We start from the raw sequence: 24,452 nt of genomic DNA, 5'->3' as shown, positions 1-24,452 counted from the left end.
CCGAGCTGGGGGAAAGGGCCGGGGACAGGAGGCACAGGCTCAGTCTGCTGTCAGCTTCTGGGCACAGGTGAACACGATCAGGCCCCAAATTCCCCTCAGATGGAACCAAGAGGAGTTTGACGAGCAGCTGGAGAGCAGAGCACAGCAAGAGAAGACACCAAATGCTGCAGCTCACACAACCAGAGGACGTAAAAGCTGTAGCCCCTGCGGTCYTTGTTCGAGCAGCGCCTCAACTGCTTTGGGACACGGTAAGGTGGCAGGGATGGGCTGTGGATGGGGAAGGGGAGCCTGGCTCCCGTGCCCACCTCTGCTTGCTGTACCTTTTCTGCTGGCGTCACATCGTGCGGCTGTACTCAATGCCGCTCTTGGCAGAGATGCCCGACCACGGGAGGAGGCTGCAGAGAAGGCTCTGGGCTTGCCGGTAAATCCTCTGGGGGATTGAACAGGGGCTCAGGCTGGCTAGTGTTGACCCAATGTGCTGTAGGTAGTCAGTGGCTATTGGTTAAGGACAACAACATCCATGTTTTAACTAAAAAAAAAAAAAAAAAAAAAAAAAAAAACCTTAAAATTTGGGCTAGCACTCCTCGAGGAGCCTGTGAGCCGTGCTGCAAGCTGCACTACTCGGTTTAGACTGACTCGCCCCTTACTCTTAAGGCATTGCTCCTTTCTAATAAAAGCAGATCCACTCTGCACCACAAGAGGAGGCAGTCTGGGAATGCTGGCTCCAAACCACATGCGAAACACCTGGCTCTGCAACTGCTCACTTCCTTTGCGCTCTGCAGAGGTTACTGTGGCCTCACAGGCCAGCATCTTTCCAGACATATTTTGTTTATGTAGCTACACTGGGAAAGATCAAGAAAAGCTTCATCCAAACTTAAAATGAAGTCCAGATCCTTCCAATGTAACTAGGAGGGCTGATATGCACCCACTTTCATCTGGGAAGTCAAACTCACTCCATGGGGTGCTGAACCTGATGAGATCCAGGCCAAGGTCACAGATGACTCTGACCAGAGGAAACAGGATCAAGGGCTTCTCCGACACGATGAATCCGAGGCTGCTGGGAAAGCTCTGCACCCCTCAGCCAAGGACTGCTTAACGCTGACTTAACACTAGTGCTCGCTTTCACTGGCATCAAACTCGCCCCAAATGAGGATTCTCTGCACAATACCCTACRCTGACTTCCAGAACTGTTCCCACAGGCTTGGAAAATACTTGGGAGTTTGGACATAACAGTGCCTTCGTCCTGGCTTCAAGGAAATCAGTTAAACTAAGCTCACGTCTGCACAGGCTTCAGTGYCCAGACCTACTGAGCCACGCTTTGCTAGACTGCTGTTTCTAACCCAACAYCTGGTTTGCATTTGCTCAGCTCACTCAGACTAATCAGAGTGAAGGGTAAAGGATATAAGATTGTCCAGGGTGGRTGTCCGCCGTTGATGTAGAGAACGTAGGTAAAGCCATCTTTGAGGACCCCTCTTATGGAATAATAATAGGGAAGATAGTGGTGCTGTTTAAAGTCTCTGTTTTCGTAGAAGTTTATTGCTGTGTTGTTAGTGGTGAGGACGTGCAGATAGATGGCTTTGCAGTGATCCTGGGCTGTTGTGGATATATGATCTTTTAAACTTTCAAGCAAGAGTGAACCTAGCAAAGGAAGGAAGAGCAGAATCAGTGCAGGCACCTTCCCGGGGCAGTCAGGAAAGCCCAGCTCCCAGGGGGATCACCTGCACCCCCTGTTCTAGCAATGATGGAACACCCATGACACCTGGACACCCATGCCCAGGCAGGCCCTGCCGAGATGTTCTTAGTGCTCTTGCATTAACATCAAAGGGTGTGAGCGACCGTGTCACCACCTCAGCTGCTGGCTCAAGTCAGACACAGGCTTGTCTCAACAGGCAAGTGCAGGGAAATGTTGCTGCTCTTCACTCCTGCCCACTGGCCGCGCACGGCACACACAACCCAGCAACGGGGCCACCAGTTAGCAGTGCCTTACCTATTCCGTGTTTTCTGAACTCCTTCACCACTCCAAGACTTAGGATGTAAGCAACTTGAGTGTCCACAGGAAAATTGGAAGCTAGGATGTCTCCATCCTGAGGAAAGACAAGTTATTTAGTAGGATTCCTGGGGAGGGAGAGAAGGCAAGCACCCTGTACTGGGACACCTACCACAAGGTTAGTGGGAAATTATTACTGGGCTTTCTGCATTGCTTTGCTGTATTGATTTTCCTAGGTTGTTCTTGTAGTGACTTTTCCTTCTTAGTTTCCCAGAGAAATTCCTCTTTGGCTCTGGCCATCCCGCATTTTCCTTGCGAGCCTTCAAGCTCTCTAATCCATAAAGCCTGTGGACTGGTCACCTCTGCTTCATGTTTGGGGCAGTGACTATTCAAGTGAAGGACACACTAATCTGTGCAGGAAGTCAGACCCCAGGAGTGGCCCATCCTGTGCAGCAGCAGCAGCAGTTCGAGCCTTGCATCAGAAAGGAGCTTTGCCCTCCCACAGCTGCGTGTTCCTGCCACCACCATGAGCCGGGACCCGGAGAAGAGCCCAGCAGAGCACAGCAGCTTGCTGCACAGCGACGTTTAGAGGAGGCCTGAATTACCTGAGCAGAGCCTCAGCCTGGTTCCCAGCAGACCACAGCTGCCCTGCCCCAGCAGGTAAAGACTTCCTGGCCACAGGCTGTGCAGCAGAAGCCTTTAAGCCCTGCAGCCCACACRTTTCATCACCACTGCTCCATGAGCTGGGAATCAGCATGTTTTGGGGCTTTTGAATAGGTCAGGATGGCTCTTATGAGTGCCTAGATGAATGGGGACAGAATCCCAAGTGGATCCCAGGAAACCACAGCAAGTGGTGGGACATCTCGTACTAAAACAGTTTCCCTACCTCTTTATGCACTTTTGTTCTGCTCTTGATCTCTGCTACTATCATTCCCACGATGGAGCCTCTATATGTGGCTGCAAGGGAAAAGAACTTCTTGTTGGAAGTGATATCTCGGTACCATGAGTCAGGGTACCTGGAAAAAGAGAAAAAACAGGAACATTTAGAGAAAAAGGGGTTTGAGGCTAAAATCTGACTGAACAGCATTGCTCTTTGGGAGCAACTGGGAGCAACCCTGAGAACGCAGGCCAGTCCTGTCCTTCCGGGACACTCCGAATGACTGTCCCTTAGGAAGAGCCATATCTTGTGAGTTTGGGTCAGTTCTGCGTGCCTTCTTTGCACACCCTCGAGAACCCAACTGCCTTTCACCAACACAGACACTGCCAGTTTGCTGAAGGTATAATCTCACTCCCGTCAGTCCCTCCCAAACAGCAGATCCACCCCTCAATTACAGAGGCTGTTATCTGCCAGATCTGCAGACAGGACCATTCTGAGGCTGCASGGCGCTGCAGGGCAGGCAGCAACAGGCCATTCATGGCGACACCACCACGCTCCACAGGATATTCACAGCTCAGCAACGGAGCAGGGAGAGCTGCAGAGCCTTCGGTCTCAGCTCCGAAACCTTCCCGTGCAGGTTGGTGCCACGTGTGTGCCAGGCTTCCCCCGGCTCCCACATCCCAACCCTGCCACGTACTCGATGGGGAACCAGTCGCCGCAGAGCTGCTTCACCGTGTCTATGTCATCGTGGCAGAGCAGACGCAGGTTGACGTCGGTGAGCGCCGTCGGGGGCACCTCCTCTGTCATTCACGCCTGCAAGGGAGGCAGGTACGTTAGGAAGGACAAAACACAAACGGGGATTCTCAGTGCCRAGCAGATTGTTCCAGTACAAGAGTTTTCAGTGAAACACAACAAAACCAACCCGAGCGGCAACCTGGAGCCCTGCTGCCCACGGGGTCAGGGCTGGCATAAGGCCAGCTCCCTGAGCCCCATGGCACTTCCCATGGGCAGAGCCAGCCCCCCACACCGGCTGGAGCTCACTGTTCACACACACCCCCTAAAGCTGCAGCTCAACAGACCTCAACACACTCGCACTCAATGTGCCGCTCAGGCAGCTCAGCGTAAACGTGGCGGTGGCTTCACAACCCTCCTGCAACCAGCAAAGCTGCACAAAACAGGCAGCCACGGCGCCGACTGCAGCTTGACCTGCTCTGGCCACAGGGGGCCAATTGCTCTCCTCAGAATCTGGGAACGTTTTTTGGGAACAGCACCCACAGTGACAGCCCTTCTGTCGGCCCTTCTCCTGTCCAAGCAGACGCAAAATGCTTTAATAGGCAGCAGTGCCATAGGAGTTTTCCTGTAGCTCCAGGAAAAGAGGAAATAAGGTGGGTTTCTCCAAGCAAGAGGTGCTTCTCAGGCACAGCTATCATTCCAGCGACTGATCCTTTAACGTCCACCTGAAGGGCACCTGCAAGAATCTGTATATTGACATGGATCATCTGTTCTCCTCCAAAGAGGTGCCTAAAGAATCAGAGCTATCAAACAGCCCGCTCTAGGATTGTTGCTGCATATTTCCCGAGCCACAGGCTTTTATCTGCTCAAGGGCTGGTTTCAGAAGGTCTTAACCACTTGAATCTCTCAAAAAAGAAAAACAAAAAGGGCAGTCCTTGGTGCTTTTAAGACTAATTTTACACAGGTAGAATTGGTTCAGCCCCTCTGAGGCTGAGCTTTGGAATCACCACTGCCTCTGAGAGGCAGAGGAGCRAGCAGGAACACGCGCTGGATCAGCTTTGCCCACGCTGAGGCTCCAAGCTCGCATGGCTCCTCTCGCAGGCTGYGCTCAGCATCCAGGTGTGCAGGATCCCACCCTCACATCATTTTCATTTCTGAAACACTTCAGGGTCCTGTACATCAASAGCCTTTATCAGTCAAACATTTAAACTCCTCTGGGCATTAATAAATGAGGGAGAGATGAGACAGAGCCGTAACAGAGCCTGACTCACTGCTACCCAGAGGACAAAGAAGGGCTGGGGGTTTCTAGGTGCCGACTTAGTCAGCACAGGACACACATTCTTGCCYGGATTAGTTCATGTTTACCTAGCGCTTTATAGTCTCAAAGAGCTAGGCCAGCACTGTGCATTATCCTGTGGCCTTCCTCCCCCTCCAGCAAGCCTCATGTGCAGTTATATTTCAGTGGATGCTTGAGCTAATAGCTTCTCCTCCCCCCCCAAATTCCAGCGGCCCTTCCCCAGCACGGGGTGTGTTTGTGGGGCCTCACTTTACTCCTTTGCTGCTGTGTGAACAGAGAAGGATGCTCTTGCATTTACACTGCATTTAGTTTGCATTTAAAGCAAGCTTAGGACACCTTTACACTGCATTTAACCTGCATTTAAACAGCAGATCTGTACAACTCCACTGCTGGCCACGTGYTCCTGCTGCCAAAGAAACAAAGGCAGAAAATTAGTAACTGCCGTGACCAGCAGGGAGGATATTCCAGACAAGTCAGCTCTGTTCATACTCAAGTGGCAGAGCTGCTCCTGGTTCCTGGCAATTATTCAGCCTACCTTTGAAGACCAAATTCCTGGCACTGCTCACATCCACGTGGCAYGCGGTAATTAGCAGAACGAAACTCCTGAACAGGAGCCTTTCCCAATTGCTGTTTCCACATGCCGAGGGTGAGAGCAACACTTGTGCTGGGAAATTACTTGGCTGCACGAGTGATCCAGAGATTTTCCAAAGCTTTGCTGATCTCTTTAGGAGAAATATTTTTGTCTACCTACTCAATCAGAATGTGAAAGCACCAAGGTTTTYCGTTTCCAAAACCTTCTTCCGAGGTGGAGATCCAAGGCCCTCGAGGCCGAGGAGCAGCAGCTCCGCTCCCACTCTCATCACAGTGAGACTCAGCAGCAGCTGCCAAGCTCCCGAAACAGCCCCTGGAGGCCCTGGGCACCCTCAGAGGCTGGTAAGAAGTCAGGGATTTTCAAGAACACAGTCCGAAAGAAGAAATCCAAACCCAACACAGAAGAAAAACAGGAGGGAAGGATGCATTTTGGACAAACGTCRTTGAGAACTACCTGATTTAGGCAACTATAAGAGCTGAGACCTGCCATTACTGCACCCATCCCAGTGTCTCAACTTCCCTCTGCAGAAAATGCCATAAGATTCGCACTGAGAAGCACTGAAATCCAGCAAATATTCATGCCTTGCCCAAAGCGAGTTGTGCAYGCCACAAGATCTGCACTGCAAACATGAAAACACACCGAATCACAGTCACTAACACCTTAACCTCCTGCCACGAAGAMCCAGAATTCCAAACGGACACCAAAAAACTACTGAGAAGCGAGCAGGGAAAAGGCAACCCACCCTGCCCAGCCAGGGTGGTTATTGATTTGGAATGAAAACACTCACAGTTAGCRAAATCCCGTTATATCCCTGATCTTCTGCACATTTGAAGCTTGATTAACCTTCCAGCAGAAGAAATATGAATATTTTGAGTGCGAGGTACATTCTGGGCTCTTGGTCTTCCTGGGAGCTCTGGTTACACTGCTGAAGCCGTGGATTTCACTGAAGGTGGCACCAAATACAGCATCTCTAAAGCACTCTGCGAAAGGCACAGCTCTGCGCTGCCCCAGATACAGCAGCTCCTCCAGGGAGCCGTGAGCAAGAACCACTAAGAGGGTTTTGCTGTTCAATCTTTTCTTGCTAAGACATGGRCAAGAAAATCTGCTTTGTGACAGGAGCGCTGCGGGGAGTTAAACCCAAAGGGTCACAGCAAAGCCACGGTAACAGCCGGAGCTGGGAGATCTAGGGCTTTACAAGTGTTGGACACAGCACGATTCCTACAGGCAGCAGGGAGACACTAAGAAGTGGTTTTATTAGAGAAGATTAAACAAAGGTGCCAGAACCAACCAAAGCGAAACAACAACAAAAAAGAAATTCCCACAGAAAACACATCCACAAGCAGCCCGAGAAGAACCTCCTTCCTCTGCTTGGCAGACACGCTCCTCATCCTCCCTCTGCTCCCAGATTCTTTTTTTAATTTGAGCCAAGAAATTTAAACAACAACAACAACAAAAAAGCTTTCTTCTTCATTTGCAGCATTAGATGCACAGGTTCAATATAAAAGAATCTCTGCTATTGTTTTAAGCCAATATCATTTAAAATGCATCCTGGCATAGACATCTGCTCTTATGTACCCAGTGACCAGTATAAAGGGAGAAAATTAAGTTCAATTTAAAAGCCAATGTGTGGAAACTGACTCCGGTTCCCACCTTTCTGCAGAGAGGAAAGGAGATGCATGGCCAGGCAGCAGACTTGGGATTTTGCAACACGCTGCATTTATGACATAAGGCCACCTGATTGCCATTAAGGACAGACACACACACACCGAGATAAACACACAACCACCCCCGGAGAAAAAGGAGTGATGCCTGTCTAACAAAGACTGAAGTGTTTAACTGGAGTTTATTGAAGAGCTACTTGAACAAGAGAGAGCTTAACCTGCCATTACGCTGACCTAATGCCAAGAGCTTCTTTAAAAGCTCAACATTTGGAGAACAAAGGACTAAGAGCAGCCAACAGCACCGAGTCCCCAGAAAAAAAAAAAAAGTGGCCCGCTGGCTCCATAAGGAGCAGGAAAGCACAGCAACGAAAACCCCACAAAGAGCCAACTGCTCCCAGGAAAGCCCCCAGGTTTGTACCCCAAGCTGCTGTTCTTTAGGTATTTGCATCAGCACCATCATTAAAAGGCAGTCCTTGCAGTGAGGGATTCATCAACTCTTGTTCACTCCATAAATCGGGCTGGGAAACGGCCTGGGAGAGGAGGCGAGAGACAGGGTGGAGGAAACGGGTGAGGAGACAGAGCCAGGGTGGATTTGGGGCAGCAGCAGCAGCAGCTCCAGTTCACACCAAACAAGAGGCTGAAATCACAGGAGACTAATTAAAGCACCGACTTACAAGATGCAACAAAATTGCTTTTCTAACCTGCAAGATTAAAATCATTTACTGAAAACCAGCATGGAACTGGGCACGATCCTAACATTATTTATTTCAAAACCACTCTGGTGTTACCTTGTAAATGAAGATGGTTCATTCTCTGATTGTGACGTACTGGGGAAGAGCCACCTGTTTCTTTTTAAGAATATCACTTTGAAGTGACATTCTACATATATTCTAGATGTACAATATAGCAATACACTAGTCAAATGACTTCTTTTAAAAAATACAGAGTGCTAGGACTCCCGAAAGAGCTACCAGAAGTACAGTCATAAAGGCATCCGTGGAACCAAAGCTGCTGTGGGATAAAGGGAGAGTCGCTGGGAGACTAAAAGAAAGGGAACAAAACTTGAACCAAATTGACGAAGACAAATTACTAGCTATTACTTGGCAACAGATTAATTCAAAACTAGACAGAGGAGCACATGAATAGATATGCTGCACAATTTACTCAGCATGCTTTGGGGATAGGACACTGATTTTCAGGGCTGATAGCATGTGAAGCTGTTCAATTGGAAAAGGCTGTTATGATGCCCAAATTAAAAAGCAAACTGGAGGGGAAGGGACAGATGAAGTCTGTAGGCTAACAGGTAAAAAGGAACGCAGGTTGGGGAAAAGCAGATACTTCCAGTGTTCAGTTATACCAAACATAAACATTTGACAGGAGATGACAGTCACAGATGTCTGACATTGGTAACCACAACTGAGTGTCTATGGCACACAGGTCCCTCGTGCTTGGAYGGGACACAGCAATCCCTACAGCAAATCTAGGTCCATTCAAATCGAGTCGAGTACAACCGCCCTCCTCTGCAAGAGGAGGAAAACCCGCTGTTTTATTAAGATCCCGAGTGCTCTGCTGTGCCAGCGCYCTGCACACGCTGCACCCTGGCCACGCGCAGACACCTGCGTTATCAGAGGGCTGCCGATGCCTGCGCGCCGCGCGGCTCAGCAAGGAAGGCAAGGCGCTGAACGGCACAGCTCCGCTGCCGGCGCTCACCCGCCATCCCGGCACGGCACAGGGAGTGGCAGCAGTTATTTTCTATTCTGTACTCTATTTCYGTATCCAAGCCAGGCGGTTCTGGAGAGCAGGGGGGTGTTTGTCACTCAGAGAGCACACGCAAAACCCGCCGCCGGGCTCCCCGTCTGCCTGAGCCCCAAGGAGCCCAAGAGGGCAGCGGCCTCTTGCCGAGGCCCCTGCGGCTGCCCGAGCGCGTAGCAGGAAGCACCGGGCTCCTTCCAACAATGTTTGGGGATTAGTTTAATAATCCGTGACTAAGAACCTCATGACACATTCCGCTACAATGCCCAGCCATTGCCCTGCTTAGACGGGGAGGCGGCCGATTAGTATCTCTCCCCTAAMACTCTGCAGGCAGGTCCAAGTGGACGTGGCCGTTGTGCAAGGCAAGGCACAGGCAGGCGAAGTGTCTTGGCTAAATCATCCTGCTGTGAATGGTTGAATACTGGGGGCCAACTGGGCTGATCTGTGAAGCGAGGTGCCAGCCTCGGACGGCGAGGAGGGCGCAGAGCAGCCTGGAGGGCAGCGCAAATCCCGCGCGGGGCAAGAGACAGCTCCGTGCGGCAGGGTGAGGAATTCCAGCCCCGTTAAGGGAAATGCTGCCACAACGAGAGGAAATTCAAACGTGCATTTACCGCGCTGGCCGGGCCCGTCGTGCGGGGCATGCCGAGGGAAGCAGGGGCTGTGGGCAGGGCTGCGGGCCCGGCTCCGGCCCCGCGGAGCGCGCGGACCCCCTGCCCTGCCGGCACAGCCGTAGCGCGGCACGGGCAGCGCCAGCGACGCGATGCCAGCTGCAGCGGCGGTTGTGGCAACGCAGCGCGCTGCTCTCCCGCCGGGCCCGAGCGGGGCCCCGCGACACCCGGTCGCACGGGAGGGCTCTCCCCGCCGCCCCGTGACTCACCGGGCAGCGGCGCCCGCAGCCCGGGCCCGGCTGCCCCCCAGCGCACAGCGGCGCTTCGGGACCCGGGACAGCGCCCGCGGCTGCTGCCGAGCCCGGCGCGGCGCCGCCGGTGCCGGTGCCGGCGCGGCCCGCGCCGCCGCCCCGCGGTCGCCATGCCAACCCCGCGCCGCTCTCACCTCCGAGGGGCGGCGGCCGCCGGGCGGGCGCGCTGCGCAGGGGGGCGGGGCGCTCAGCGCATCCCCCGGGCCGGCACCGGAGCAGGCCGGGGCCGCGGCGACACCGGCGAGCGCTTCCTGCCGCGCACCCCGCAGCAACGCCGCTCCCCATTGGCTGCGCGCTCCGCGCTTGCGCGCAGGCGCCGCGCGCCGGCGGCGAGCTCCGCCCCCCGCCGGTTACGTGTGGCGCCGGGATGGGCAGCAGGTCAACCCGGCGGTCCCGCCCGCCCCGCCGCTCCCCCGCACCTATAAGAGGGCGGCCGGGCCCGGACCGCAGCCCCGTGGCCTCCGCAACGTCCTCCCYGCGCCACGTGGAAAAGCAGCGGGAATTGGTGCCGCCTCCCAAGCCGACAGGAAGCACCACGGCGAGCAGAGGGAAGCGGGCGCTCCCCCGCAAACAAGAGTTCTRGAGCACCAGCACGCCCGAGCGCTCMCAGGTAGGCGGCAAAATTCAAAAGGAATCAAAATTTTTAATTGAATGGAAAATTCAGAGATCCATCCTCGCGCACAAAAGCTGGGAAAACACCACAGAATTTTGCTGCATGTTGAGATCATGTCTGGCTCTTTCCCGTTKCACACAGCTTCCCACAATCATTCACTGGAGGAGGTACTGAGATAGCCTTCCCTACTCTGCGATGCTCACTAGTAATTACTCTAATCCTGAAACTAAAGCTTTTCGAGGGTTTTCCTTGCTGTTAAGCTCTACAAAGTGATTTCTCTTCCCTTTCCAGGGGAAGACGAGCAGATTCCCATCAGATGTTCCATGCAAATGCCCCTCTCCAAGTCCTGGCCACCAGCTGGTTTCTCCTGTGACCACAGCAAGCACACAAACAAAGACCCAGGAACTCCATGTGCTCCTCCCATCAGGACCACAGCATTTGGAGCCTTTGTAACAAGGTGACCTTCTTGCTTGCTTGCTGTTTTGCCCTGCAAAAGGGCCTCATAGAATCTCAGCAGAGATAAAAAGTAGGAAAAAGCTCTAGTAATTGGGCCCAATTGCATATTTTTTGTAGTGGCTGAAGCAGCAAGTTCTGCTACGCAAAGGAATTATGTTCCCTTTCTAGCACAGGCCTAACAAGCYGAGCCTTTTAATCACTGGGGAAAARGATTAAGGGGCAAAATTGCTTTACACTTCTGAAATAATTTCCTTTCATAGGCAGTGCTGTTTTACTCTAGTTTGTGCTTCTGAAGCAAACATTTGTGTTCCAAAAATATACAGTGTACACTAACTCTGTAGCTATAGACACAAACATTTACAAAGAAATTAATAGGCTGGAGTGAACTAGCTTGGAAAATCTTATGGCTTTCCTTCTGGCCCTCTTACACAGAGAGCCAGATTATCTGGTCTCACCATGAAGTAAACAGACATGGGCTACCAAAAAAAGAAGAAACACACGTTGAGGAAATATAACAATCTTGGCTGATTAAATGAAACAAAGTGGGTTAAATTCCACACATTCCAGAGGTTTTCAGCTTGTTTGTCTATTTCCACATCCCTCCTTTCACCTATAGGATCTGCCTTCATATTCTGCAGACTACTGGTCTGTGTTGTCACTACTCCCAAGGGCTGATCCTTCAGTGCAGGCATTACTCAGGTTTAAACTGAAGGAGAAAAATGTGGTTCCCCAAACTTTTGGTTTCCTCTGCAAGGCTTTCTCAAACTATGGGAAACTGGTTCTATTTTACAGTTGAGTTTTTAGCGAATAGGTCTGTAGGGGAATGTCATTCCCGGGATAAATGTTTGTACAGGGTGAGCCGGGAGCGCTGGGTGAGCCGGGTGTGCAGGTAATGCAGGGTGCGCCGCRTGTGCGGGATAGCCCAGAGGAGGAGTATGGATGTGTGGATAAAATCCTGGTGGCAAAGGGCCGTGGGTTGGTTGTTGTACTGGGCCTGAAATCACCAGCTGGAGCAGGCTGTGAAAAGAAATTCAGACAGTCATAAGTATTATTTCATGGAGGCTTTTGTAGTGGCTCTCCCTAGCCCACAAGGCACTGATTCTTCACAGCATTCATAGTTTGGTGTTCACACTGAATCACAGGACAGCGATTCAATCTCTCTGCAACTAAAGGGCAACTTCTGTATGTAAATATCTATTTTCATATGGATTTTTGTCTTGACAGACCTCGAGTAGGTGTCTTAAAATATGCATTAAAACAAATRGAGCTATAGAAGAGTCACTTACTTGTTATGTGGCAGCCTGGAGCATACAGTCCTCAAATCATCTGAAAGAGAATAGAAGATAGAAGAGTAAAGATAAAGCAGAATTTTAACTATTTCTCTCTTTTCTCCTCTCTAAGAAAGTCCAAAACCCCATTCTCAGGGGAGTAACTTCAATAGGAGACAGCACACTTCTCTGCCTTGCCAGTTATTTCCTCACCTTTTTGCACTTGACACTTTGTTATATGCTTTGCATTTAACTTATACAGCCATACTGGAAAAGCAGCCTCATTTCAAGGCAGACCAAAGCTCATATAGAATTTGYAGCAGGTTGAACGCAGTGACTGCAGCGTGCACACCCTCACTGCAACTACAGGAGCTTGAGACCAAGCTCCCATCTTTGCAGATAAACCTACTTTTGTAGGTAAATCCAAAATACAATTAACTAATATTTCAGCCACTGCTCCTATCAAGCTACCTTCCACTTCTTCAGTAAGAGCAAGCATTCAAAATGGACTGAGTGAATAGCTAGAAAACAGCTTTAAAAAGCCATCAGCTCAAAAGATTCCACTTTTCTGCTTGTTCTTACTTCACAGAGGGCACCCACTTAGGCAGATGCAGCTCTCTGTGGGCAGGAGATGACGAGGTTGCAGAGGTCCTGGACTGTTATGACACTTAGTTCAGGACCTGATCCCTCAGGATCAAGGGATCAAAGTAGGCAGCATCTTCCTCTTTGTGTTGATATTAAACAGTGTTCCCATCTGTATAGGAACCCAAGGAGATCAAATGTGTTCTTGTGCCAGGAGCTCAGATATAAACTCCTTCCAAACACTGCAAGGAAGAGGGTCAATTCCTCTCGAGCTCTGCAAGCCAACAGATTTTCTATGATGACCTGCATTAATGAGCTCTCTTTTCTTACTCCCCATCCAGATCCTTTTCCTGAAGCATTTCCTGCAGTTTACTCTAACATTGTTTCCTGAGAGCAGCAAATTACCACTTCTGCTGTCAAGACACCGATCTTTACACCCCTTATCCCAAAGCTCCCTCTCACGCATCCACCCACGCACTGGATGAAAAGAAGCCCATGCCAGGCTCCATGCCAGCCCTGCTCAGCTACTCACCCCTAGTGCACAGCAGTGCTCCTGATGCCATGGCCACCTGCAGAGCCTGAGCCAGCCTGTCCAGGGCCAGTTCGATCTCTTTGGACGCATTGAGAGGGTTGAGTTCATCAGAGAGCCTGTTGATTTCCTCAACAAGTGGAACCAYGTGGTCAAAGGGCACTAGCCCCAGGCGTCCATAAAGGTTCTTCTCTGTTAAGTGCCCCTGAAGCATCATAAGAACCTGTAGGACACTTAAATGCAGTTTTGAATACAGCTGATGGCAGTCTTTGTCATCTCCTGCAGCTGAGTCCTTGGCAATTTTGCTGGGGGGGTGTCCATTGGAGAGAGAGGCTTTCTTCTTCCTTTTATAGGCCAAGGGGGCCTTCACGCACCAGCGGATCAGTCCCGTGAGTGGGGTGAGCTCTAAGAACCCTATGGGCAGGTTGGCTGCAATAGGAGTGTTTAGAAAGGTAATGAGGATCAAGCGGGGGTCCTCAAAGATCCAGGAAACAATCAACTCCAGCAGCTCCGAAGGAGGGATGAGGTCATCTGAAGATAAGAAAGATATTGTTAACAAACAGAGCCCTTCAGCACAGGACAGTGGTTTGCTCATGAATTCCTTACTCGTATACTTCCTGTACTGGCACAACTGAATTTTGCAACAACCCTAACTCTGATCTTTTATTTTCAAGATACCAACAGGAGTTATTCTTTTGCACAGAGAAAGACAACTGTATTATAAGCTTCACTTTGAACTCTGAAGGCTCCACCACATTTCAACATTTAACTCCTTTCAGAACAAAGCTTCTTTCATCCTTTCCTTCCCCTCGATCCATCACCTGCTCAGTCTTTCACTAACCTTGGTCTCAATTTTCTCCATGCCAGAGAGTATGAAGGGAAAGAAAAGTTGCTGGCAATTCTCCCTCCTCATCCCAATCATTGAACCAATTTTCTTTATGACTTATAAACGAGCATATCTTGTAGAAAAACTTAGTGTGACCAGCAAAACATTCTAAGATGATGTTAAGTTTCAAGAAGCAAAACTTGCTCATGACCTGCAGCTTGATTAAGTCTCAACAAAAATATTTACTTCACAATAATCATGTGTCATTTGGTTGCYGTGGCAGGTGACCAAGACTGAGGACACTATCTTCCTTGTGAATCACATACAAGTCAGCAAAGGACAGAGCAATGAACTGATCTAGTCAGCTCTTTTGCACCTTGATTGGCTGATGAAAATAACTTATAGAAGAACAGATCATTTGGACCACAGAATTACCCAATCCAAGGTCAGTACCTTTTGTTTTTTAAAATGTATATGTATATTTATTTAGATATAAAATATTGGGGAAAAAAGTGCTACAAGCTTAATGAAAGACTTAAAGATAGAAAGAAGAGTGTCTAACTCTGGACTTCTCTCCCACTACTGGCAAGTTGTTTATCTGGAGGAGGCTGTGGAAAACACTTCCTTTATCTTCACAAACAGTATTTGCCTTTTTGAGGAAGGCAGGAAGTTGGCATTTAGCAAGTGATTGTCCTCTCTTTCAGTTAGCAAAGCTAAGTCAATATTATTTTGCACATATACACACTCTTTGGGCAACAACACCGGGAGGTAGGTTGTATCAATAGCGGGTCATGGACACAGTGAAAGGTTACACAGGAGGTCTGCACAACCAGTTGGTTGCATTTCCTATTCCTGTTCAACAGAAATCCCCCTCCAGCTTGCAAACATTAAAAGCTTTATGTTTTTCATCTTATCTGGGCAAGAGCTGGATTGACAGGCAGTTCTGAGCCTATCTGCCGGGCAGCTGGCACTCAGCAGGAAGCAGTTAAACTTTCCAGGCCAGGTAGACCAGCTTTCACATCTAGAGTTTCTCAGTCAATAAGAACCCTTTGTGGYGGATGTTGCTGTTTGTGTTATATGGTTACTTCTCTATTAAAGCCTCTTCCTTTGTCCCCTGCAGATTACTTTTGTTCTTGCCTCAATGACAGATGACGTACAAGTCACCCACTCTAAGAAGCTTTTTGCAATAGTTTGATTGTAAGAAACCTCTTTAGAATTTCCATAGTTCAATTTGTCTGCAACAGTTAATTCATGCTGCATTAGGAGTTACCACTTTTGAGAGAGTAGTCTGGAAACATTTTACCTGAAGAGAGATCATACAGAGCAGTGACTGACGTAATGAACTGGCAGCAGAATCGAGGACTGGCACTGAATATCTGTTTCAGTGTTTGGATGGACCCTGGCACCAGGTTGCAGTAGTCATCAACCAAAGCCCGAGCGAGCCTCACACAGTAGACAGCAGGGGTACGCTGTAGGGTTGCAGGAGAAAACACCAAGAAAAGCAGTGTAAACCAAATCACAGGAATTCTAGAGAGCCAGTATTAAAGTTTGATTTGTTCAATCATCATCCCTGCCCACGCCATCCATGCACTTCTCCATTTCAACATTTGTGTTTCTGCTTTCCCAAAACAAGCACAGTCTYTCTCTTACCATATAAAGGACTCGCTTAGGCATAAAGTCACTATACCACAATATTAAAATAGATGGTGACATTTCAAGTTGAAGATACACTTTAAAAACAAAACCTTTGATGTCAACCTTTTTGCCTAAAAGGTGACTTTTCACTAAGGAGTGAGGTTTTGTAATACAGAACAACTCTGTGCAACCCTCGTGTCAGTTATGAGCTCTGCTCTGTAAAAACTGTTCTTGTTCTGCTCCTAGGCTACATCCTCTCCACCATATTCATGGATACGGGCCCTGGTATTTGCCCAAATCTCAAGGGAGAAGCAAACAGCAGCCAATTGTTATTGATCCTTAAGTGACATATTTCAYGGGATAACAGTTGGGACATGCTCCCTCATTCCTGCCTAGGGCCTGCCCTGTTTGCTCCTAAGCGGTACCTGGAGCCAGAAGGCAGCACATTCCAGAACAGGAACTCTGCACACAGCCACTGCCATGGAAACCAGCTTCCCCAGTAACGCCATCCTGTTGTCATCTGCTTTGTTTCCTTGAGGACTGAAGAGAGATGAGAAAATGATCTGCCGGACTGAATCCTTGGTTTGTTCTTGGAAATAATTGCACATGATCTCAAGGAGTTGAAGTTCCTGAAGTGAATTTAATCTCTGAAAGAAAAGAGAAACAAAGCTGCAAAATACCCTGGAGCTCTTGAAGACCAAGGGATTGCTTTTGTGAAAGGCAAGTACAGCAAAGGCTGAGAGGTTCCCCAAAGCCTCAGAAACCCCGTCTACCTCTCCACAATCTCTGTGCCTCTGTAGGGCAGTGTGCACATATGTAAGCTTCCTGAAGAACCACTGCATTCACCTAGTTATATAAAAAAAGCCATAGACATTKGTGTATACCATATGTATAGCCTGCTATACCAGACTAATGGGAGCTGCACAACCAAGCACTGACTGTAAACTGAAAAATAAGGTCTATAACAAGTGTGGGGTAAAAAAGGAACGTTTTTTTTTTTCTTTCTCCTTCAAATGACGTTTGCAGTGAGCACTGCCAGGCAGCTGGCGGGGAACGCCGGGCCTGCAGGGCGCTGTCCCCAGGGCCGGGCACCCCTATGTCCACCGGCACCTCGGGCCCGCTGCGATCCGGGCGATCCCTGGCACTGCGCGGAGAGCCCCGACAGCGCCGGGCAGCAGCAGGGCCGCGCGCGGCCCCGCGCCCCTCGCCAGCACCCCACCACCCCCAACTCCCGCTCTGCGGCAGGGAGCGGGTGAGCGGCTCCCCGGGGCGCACCTTGGGCGGGACGCCGCGCTCCTTGGGCACCTGGAAGAGGAACTCGTCGACCAGCTCGGCGGGCCCCTTGTCGACGAGCGGCAGCGGGGCGCTCTGCAGCTGGCTGCTGAAGTAGATGTCGAGGTGGTAGAGCACCTCCTTGGCGGCGCTCAGCGCGTCGCGCCGCAGCAGCGAGTGCCGGATGTCGCTCATGGCGCCGGCCGGGGCGCGGGGAGCGCTCGCCGCCCTCCCTGCGGGGCCTCCCGGCCGCGCTCCGGCCCGGCCCGGCCTGGCTCGGCCCGCTCCGCCCGGCCCGGCCCGCTCCGCGCGGCCGCTGCGACGCGGCCTCCAACGGCCGCCCAGGCGCGCGGCGGGCAGCCGCTACGGAGCCCCGCGAGGGCCGAAAGAGCCGAGGCGGCGCCCGCCGCGCGCAGCGCCCCCTGCCGTCCCGCTGCGCCGGGGCGGGGGTCCCCGCCCGGCCTGACCCCGTGTCCCCCCGTGTTCCTCCGTGCCCCCCCCCGTGCCGGGGCAGCCCCGGGCCGGACAAGGGCACGAGCGGGCCCCGCTGCTGCCGCCCCCGGGCCCTGTGCTGGGGGTGGCGCGTGGCGGGGGCTGCGAGGGGCCGCGGGCAGYGACCCCCACGCGGGGTCCCCTTGCTGGGGACCTGGGGTGCCCTCGGCAGCATGGGGTGCGTGACGGGCAGGACAGGGACCGGCGACCCCAGCCCTCCGGAGCCCTGGAAGGGGACGGGCCGCCGGGCGCGTCCTGCACAGCCTGGCCAGGGCTGCGCCTCGGGACCGCGTGTCCCTCTTGGGAAGGGCGGCAGCTGCGCTCCAAGGCCGGCAGTGCGGACAGAACCCCGGGCAGGCGGCGCAGGGCAGGGGACGAGCCGTGCGGGACACTGCGCGGCCCGGCGCCCTGGGCACGGGGCTTTCCACRGGCCATCAGCACAGGATCCTGCAGTTTGGGAACAGGCTGCAGGGTGATGTCAACCCTGAGCCGGCACAGCRGGGACCAAGAGCTGCCTGGACAATAAAGCCTGGAGATGCTCCTGCCTCAATCGRCTTCATTTTGGGGGATCCCCAGCTGTGATCAGCTCTGGACTGGAAGCTCCAACCTCCGCCGGGTGTCCTGCCTGGATGTGGCCCTGCTCGGCACTGCTCCCACCTTGCAGGACCATCCACTGGCCTCAGCCCCGGCCCCAAGTGCCCACGGTGATGGCAACCCCGCAGGGAGCAGCACCTCGCTCCAGGGAGGCGAGGACTTGCCGACAGGTCCGCGGGGATGTCCATGGCTCCATCCTGCTCCCCAGCCAGGTCTGTGGCAGGCTCAGAGCCTCCTCTGCACCCAGCCATGGGTGYTGGAAACCACCACATTAAAAGCATTTGTGGTACTGGAAGAGTAAKGTTTGATGCCAGTCAAATAAATGCTTTTCCAATAAAAAAAAAATTAATCCAAGCAAGCTACAAGTGATGGGGCTTTTCTCATCTGGCAGCAGCTCACAGTGAAAGCTGCTGACCAAGGACATTCCCAGAGGAAGACCAACTCTTKCGTGTTGGTGTTTTGGTGTTTGGTGTTAGTGTTTTGGTGTTTGCTGTTATCCTCAGGTAGATTTGGGGATCCCTTTATGACCTTGGATGTCTTTCTTGGTGTGTTTATCGATCCAAGCACTTTATTGGCCTTACACTGAGCCCGTAGCTGGAAGGCTGTAGTGGTAGACACGGTTATCGGCGCTGATTGGAAGAACTATTTTTTTACTGAGTAAACCTTTGCTTGTGCTGAAAACGGCCATATGGAGCCCGAGGCCTTGTGTGCTTGTTGGCTGGGTGACAGCTTGGCAAAGGGAGTTCATCCTGTCCCATAAATGCAGGTGCAACTCGTCCTTCCKCAGCCAGAGAGGCCGAGGAGCAACACCAAAGGTACGTTGAGACACTAAAGCTACGTCAGGACATCAAAGGTACATCAGGACACCGAAGGTACGTCACACTCCCCATCATAGGCCCGGGATCGCATTTCTGCAAGGTGATTCCCTCAAGCTCAAGTTATTCTCACCGAGACCCCCTGCTAGGGCAGAGCCTTGTGCTCTAGGTGGACTGGCATCACCTGCATGCATGTATACACATATATATGTTCCTTGTCTGTTATCTGGGAGTCTGTAGAGGCTGCTGTGTCCTCTGCGAGATCACAGGAGTTGTCGTTTTCTGGTGTAACTTGTAGCATTAAGTGAAGCATTTTTTGTGTGTGTGGTTTGAGCAGTATCAAAGTGAGGAGACAGGCAAGCRAGTGGGGAAAATAGGTTGTTTTCATTAGACCAGCTGCTCCTCCTGGAAAAAAAACAGACAAGCCGGCAGGCAACAAGMCCTTCCTCCAGTCATCCTTCAAAAGCTGCTTTATTTTCCAGTCCTATGGGTTGTTCTTATATTTCAAGTGCTTTGTGGGCTCCGTGTGTGTTGGAGCGGCCGTCACCGTGCGGTTCGTTCGGCTGCAGCCGCGCTCGGACACAGCCCCATCCCAAACGTCTGCCCCATCCTGGCCCCCTGCGCCCCGGGAGCCTGGTGCCTGGAACACAGGCACTTGGACAGCGTTCAAAGCCAATAGTCTGGGAAGGATTTGGTGAAATATTACCCCAGGGAGCTCAGCACCAGGCGAAACATTTTCCTGATGCGTTTTCCCTGTGGGCGAAGGCAGCCGGGCTGCATCGTGAGGCTTCCCGTGGGAATCCAGCTTGGTGAGGCAGGGGCAGCGCCGGGAGGGCAGGATACGGTCCCGCGTCCCTTGTCCCTGTGGCACCATGGGAAGACCCTCATCTGGGCTGGATAAGGAAGTTCCTGGCAGGGAAGGCACTGAGGGGGTACCCGGGATGCACAGGCGCAGGGCACGGCAGCTGCTGGGTTTTGTGGGTCTCTGCTCCAGATGCGTGGATGGGAAGTGTGGGATGGGATGCATGGGATGGGATGCATGGGATGAGGAGACAGGCATGAGATGAGAACTCCTAGGGAGTCACAGGAGAAGACCCTGCCATAGCGGCTGTCCCTGTCACGTAGGCACTGGGATGTGGGGCAGATTAGTGACTTTTCACACCTTGGCAAGTGAAAGCCGGGAAAGGGGGAGGCTGGGCAGCTGCAAGCTGTTAAGGGACAGATCTTTCCCACAAACACCTCCAGGCATTGCTAACCTGGGCCTGAAGGGACAGCCCCATGGCAAGGTGGAGGGGAAGGGGCTGCCGTGTCATGTTCCAGCAAGGGAGATGCCCTGAGAAAGCCCGGTTGGGCATCAATCTCCTCCAGTTCCYGGGTGCTCTAGCTAGAAGGGGTCCAACTGGGCCAGTAGCTCCATTTTTTTTCCCAGTAGCACTTGTCCAAGGCTAGTTCCATCTGCCTCAAGCCAAGAGGGGCAGCTGCAGGGAAGGTGGTACTGGGGTGCCATGAAGCCACCCRTTCTGCAGCCACCCGTCCCGGCGGGCCGCAGGCGAGGAGCCAGGCRAGCAGGGAGGCTGGCACCCACAGGACTGGGCTTTCCAGTCCCCATCCTCAGGCTGGAGTCGGGTGGGTGGGCGAGACTGCACCATCCTGGATGGGGTGAGCAGGCTCCTGGCATTGGGGGGGTTCCTTGGAAGGGGAAAGAAAGAAAGGATGGCAAATAGGAAATAACGTGGATGAGTGTTCACGTGTGACCTCAGGGAGCACTTCCACTGCAGAGCTCTGCTTGGGATCAAATCCTGCYCCAGTCACATCTCGGGTGGCAGTGAGTTCACACCTGAGCAGAGCCGGTCCCTCCACTCCAGGGTCCTCCACTGAGGAGGAGGAGGGAGAGCTGTGAGGCTGGGCTGACCCAGCCTCCCAAGGGCACCACGATACTCCAGCTTCCCAGCACTGGGGAGCTGACTTTGGCTACTGCAAGTGGCAGAAGGCACCATGCCTCCCTGTACAACCAGTACAGCAAGTGGGGATCCCCGTGCCACCTTTATGACCTGTGCTAAATACTCCTGCCCATGGACTGAGGCCGTTCCTGCCCCTCTGTGCTCAGGATGGGGGCTGCAAGGCTGGTGCTGCTGGCTGCAGCTCTSCTGCTACACGTGGCTGCCACGCTCAAGATCGGCGCCTTCAACATCAGGACGTTTGGTGACAGCAAGATGTCCAACAAGACTGTCGCGGATATCATAGTTGCTGTGAGTGCTGGGAGAGGGGCAGTCCTGGCTGCTCTCTGGGAAGCAGTTAGATTAGGGTGTTTGGACACCAGCTTTCTGCTGGCAATCTGTCCATCCACCTATGCTTGCACTAACCCACTCATCTACCCACCCATCCAATAGCCCATGCAGTGACCCAGCCATCTAGCCACCTATCCACCCACCTGACTATCCATCTGTCCCCAGCCCACACATTTACAACCACCCATGTACACATTCACCTGCCCACTCACCCCTTCTTGCCCTCCCCACCCAACTGCCCCTCTCCAGACCTAATCCCTGGCTGAGGGCCAGTGGTTCTTGACTCTGTCTGAGGCCCTCATTCAGAACAGCCTGAGATGATCCCAGATTTCTGGGTGGGAAGGGTGATTATGGCTGGAGCACAGACCTTACGAGGAGCAGCTGAGGGAGTTGGGGGTTATTTAGTCTGGAGAAGAGGCAGCTTGGGGTTATCTTGTTTTCTGCAGCTACCTGAAAAGAGGTTGTAGTGGGGTGAGGGTCAATCTCTTCTCTAGAATAACTACAAATAGGACAGGAAGAAATGGCTTCAAGTTGTATTGAAGGAGGTTCAGGTTGGACATTTAAAAAAAAAAAAAAAAAAAAAAGCTACGTGGAAAAAGAAATCAAGTATTAGAACAGGCTGCCTAAGGAAGTGGTGGAATCACTATCCCTGGCAGTGCTCAAGAAATGTGTAGATGAGGTGCTCAGGCACATAGGTGCCTGTGTGAGCAGCTCCTGGCTGCAGGTGACTGGTTCTGGGCTTGTYTCCCCAGGTTGTGTCCGAGTATGACCTCATGTTGGTGCAGGAGGTTCGGGATAGTGACCTGAGTGCTGTGAGGAAGCTGATGAACCAGCTCAACAGGTGATTCTTGCGGGAACTGGTGGTGGGTGCCTGCAAGTGGAGCCGTATGGCAGAGCTTGGACAATGTCCTCCTGCACCAGAGTGGTTCTGCTTCAAATTGCAACCGTGTCTGGGGACAACTTGCTGAGTCACTTCGYCCTGGCCAGGCAGAGCCCTGTTGGAGCTAGAGGACCTGGTGGGCCTTTCCTTACCTCTCTATGTCTTTGCTCCTAGTTTGTCACCACATCCCTACAGCTTTTTGGTCAGCAAGCCCCTGGGTCAGAGCACCTACAAGGAGCAGTATCTCTTCATCTACAGGTAAGGGCTGAGGGCACATTCAGGGTGACACCCCTTGTGTTGGCTGTTGTTGCTCCTCACAACTTCCAAAGGTGATCTAGTGTAGGGAGCACCTTTGGGTGTCCCAGCTGCTGTGTCAGTGGTGCTGCTCTTCTCCCCCAGGTCAGCTATGGTCTCTGTGCTGGAAAGCTACTACTATAACAACATCAGAGCCAATGTCTTCAGCAGGGAGCCCTTCATYGTGAAGTTCTCCTCGCCCCACACATGTAAGCAGAGCTGGTGCCTGGAAGCCTGCCGGCCCCAGGGCCACACAGAGCACGTTGAGCAGCCCTGGATCAACCTCAGGCCCGGCTCAGGGTTCTGCTGGGGTCATTCTACTGGACCCTTCTCCCGCCCACAGTGCCAGGGATGCTGGTACCTGCCCAGCACAGTCGTGCCACCTCTCRTCTCCTGCCTTCTCCCACTATGTGCCATCTCCCACCATATACCCCCTCTCCCAGCCACTCTGTGGCAGCTCCTAATGCCATGCTCCCATGTGCCTATCTCTCCTTCACCCTCTGTCTTCTTCCCAAATCTAGGTGGGATTCAAAAATCATGGAAAACAAGAACCAAACCCACATAGAGGGAAGCAGGTCTCCGTGGCAGGCTCAAAGACAGGCAGGGCATGTAAAATGAACCCTTCCCCTTTGATTTGGGAGCTTTTCCTGACTGTCTGCCAAGGTTGAGTCCAAGGTGGCACCACGGGGAGGTTCCTGCTCCCTATTCAGGCCCRGTATAGGGCACTGGTGGCTTGGGGCTCACTGCCTCTCTCCAGCTGAGCTGGAGGAGTTTGTGCTGGTGCCCCTGCACGCGGACCCCAACAACGCGGTGGCCGAGATTGACGCGCTCTACGACGTCTACATGGACATCGTCAGCAAATGGGCGACCAACGTAAGYGGTGGGGACYGCGGGCTCTCCTCCCAGGAGAGCGAGACCTCCGATGGAGGCATCGTGCTGGCGGAGCCGACGCCGACGGGTGTCCGTTTGGGGAGGATGAGCATCGTGGCGGCTCGGTGGCCCTTGCCCACGAGTGAACCCACCCTGGTGCTGCCCTGCAGGACATCCTCTTGCTGGGCGACTTCAACGCGGGCTGCTCCTACGTGCCGCCGTCGGCCTGGCCCGCCATCCGCCTGCGCTCACTCGAGGGCTGCCGGTGGCTCATCCCGGACAGYGCCGACACCACGGTGACGCTCACCGCCTGCGCCTATGACCGGTGAGCGGCGGCGGCGGCGCGTGGGGTGTGCGGGGGCGGCGCGGGCGCTGAMCCCCCCGGGCCCCGCAGCATCGTCGCCTGCGGCTCGGCGCTGACCCGTGCCGTCGAGCCCGGCTCTGCCGCCGTCAACAACTTCCAGGAGACTTTCCGCCTGCAGTACAAGGATGTGAGTGGGGGACCGGCGGGGAGCTGCCGTCCGCGGTGCGGACACGGACCGTGGGCTCCCCAAGCATTTTGGGGACTGGCCCAAACCACTGCGCTCGGAGCCGTGATGGTGCCACCYGGCACGATCAAGTGAAGGTCCCTCTGCTTCTCCCCTGCGCTCAGGCCTTGGCCGTCAGCGACCATTTCCCCGTGGAGGTGACACTTAGAGCCCGCTGATGCCTTCCCCACGCGGACATCCACCGGCACAGCCCCGGAGCGCACACGCATCGCGGATACCCTCGTGGCGCTGCCTCTGCTTGCTGCCACCGTGCCCAGGACGTGCCCTGCAGCGCGTGGCGCAGCACGCGTGGTGCCACCGCTGCCCTGGGCATCATCCTGGCAAAGCTTTACGCTTTCTCGGTGACCTGCTGCAGGGCGTCTCTCTCGAGCTCGTCCTCGGCTTTCGCGGGGTTGTGGAATGCTCTTGACTTTCATTAAAAGAAAAACTTGTTTGCAGCCTTCRCAGCTTTGCAGGCTGTGACTTGCTCAGGCCTGACCTGCAAGGGATCGCGGCCACAATGCCAAACACAGCCTGGGGCTTGTGGTTTTAAGCTGCTTTCCCTTTTTTAGGAGCTCCTGGTTAACATGATGTCTCTGTAGGAAAAGTCAGGCCTCTCCATCAGGGTGGCACCGTGAGAAACCCATTGCATGCAGGTGCTTCGGTGGCGGATGCTTGGTGGTGACGTGCAAGC

The 24,452-nt window shown here is 53.0% G+C and overlaps 3 protein-coding genes and 1 long non-coding RNA gene across 5 annotated transcripts; 2 read left to right on the top strand and 2 right to left on the bottom strand.

The window, feature by feature from the left end:
* Positions 1–321: 321 nt before the first annotated feature.
* On the bottom strand, positions 322–9,973 carry NAA60 (N(alpha)-acetyltransferase 60, NatF catalytic subunit). The gene is made up of 6 exons (XM_026049025.1): positions 9,952–9,973; positions 3,562–3,677; positions 2,874–3,003; positions 1,988–2,084; positions 1,404–1,638; positions 322–491 (listed from the first exon to the last, which is right to left on the bottom strand). The coding sequence occupies exons 2-6, from the start codon at positions 3,669–3,671 to the stop codon at positions 335–337; spliced, it is 729 nt and encodes a 242-aa protein (XP_025904810.1). The 5' UTR covers positions 3,672–3,677; positions 9,952–9,973; the 3' UTR covers positions 322–334.
* An 854-nt stretch (positions 9,974–10,827) lies between these two features.
* On the top strand, positions 10,828–16,721 carry LOC112955689. 2 transcript variants are annotated; one of them, XR_003250924.1, is made up of 3 exons: positions 10,828–10,887; positions 14,375–14,536; positions 15,973–16,721. It is a non-coding gene; the product is annotated as an uncharacterized LOC112955689 (long non-coding RNA). The 2 variants fall into 2 exon arrangements; XR_003250923.1 differs by lacking the exon at positions 15,973–16,721 and adding an exon at positions 15,212–15,910.
* CUNH7orf26 (chromosome unknown C7orf26 homolog) lies at positions 10,907–17,194 on the bottom strand. Its single transcript, XM_026049017.1, has 6 exons — positions 17,002–17,194; positions 16,152–16,373; positions 15,395–15,560; positions 13,269–13,796; positions 12,173–12,212; positions 10,907–11,903 (listed from the first exon to the last, which is right to left on the bottom strand). The coding sequence occupies exons 1-6, from the start codon at positions 17,191–17,193 to the stop codon at positions 11,687–11,689; spliced, it is 1,365 nt and encodes a 454-aa protein (XP_025904802.1). The 5' UTR covers position 17,194; the 3' UTR covers positions 10,907–11,686.
* Positions 17,195–19,658: 2,464 nt separating this feature from the next.
* Positions 19,659–23,937, top strand: LOC112955688 (deoxyribonuclease-1-like). Its single transcript, XM_026049018.1, has 9 exons — positions 19,659–19,708; positions 21,007–21,148; positions 21,940–22,028; positions 22,242–22,325; positions 22,467–22,570; positions 23,119–23,234; positions 23,402–23,556; positions 23,626–23,722; positions 23,884–23,937. The coding sequence occupies exons 2-9, from the start codon at positions 21,008–21,010 to the stop codon at positions 23,935–23,937; spliced, it is 840 nt and encodes a 279-aa protein (XP_025904803.1). The 5' UTR covers positions 19,659–19,708; position 21,007.
* Positions 23,938–24,452: the final 515 nt, after the last annotated feature.

Source organism: Nothoprocta perdicaria, unplaced genomic scaffold (assembly GCF_003342845.1).
Source record: "Nothoprocta perdicaria isolate Ctin4 unplaced genomic scaffold, notPer1 scaffold_59, whole genome shotgun sequence".
Lineage (NCBI taxonomy): Eukaryota > Metazoa > Chordata > Aves > Tinamiformes > Tinamidae > Nothoprocta > Nothoprocta perdicaria.
This window is presented reverse-complemented; position numbering and strand designations above follow the sequence as displayed.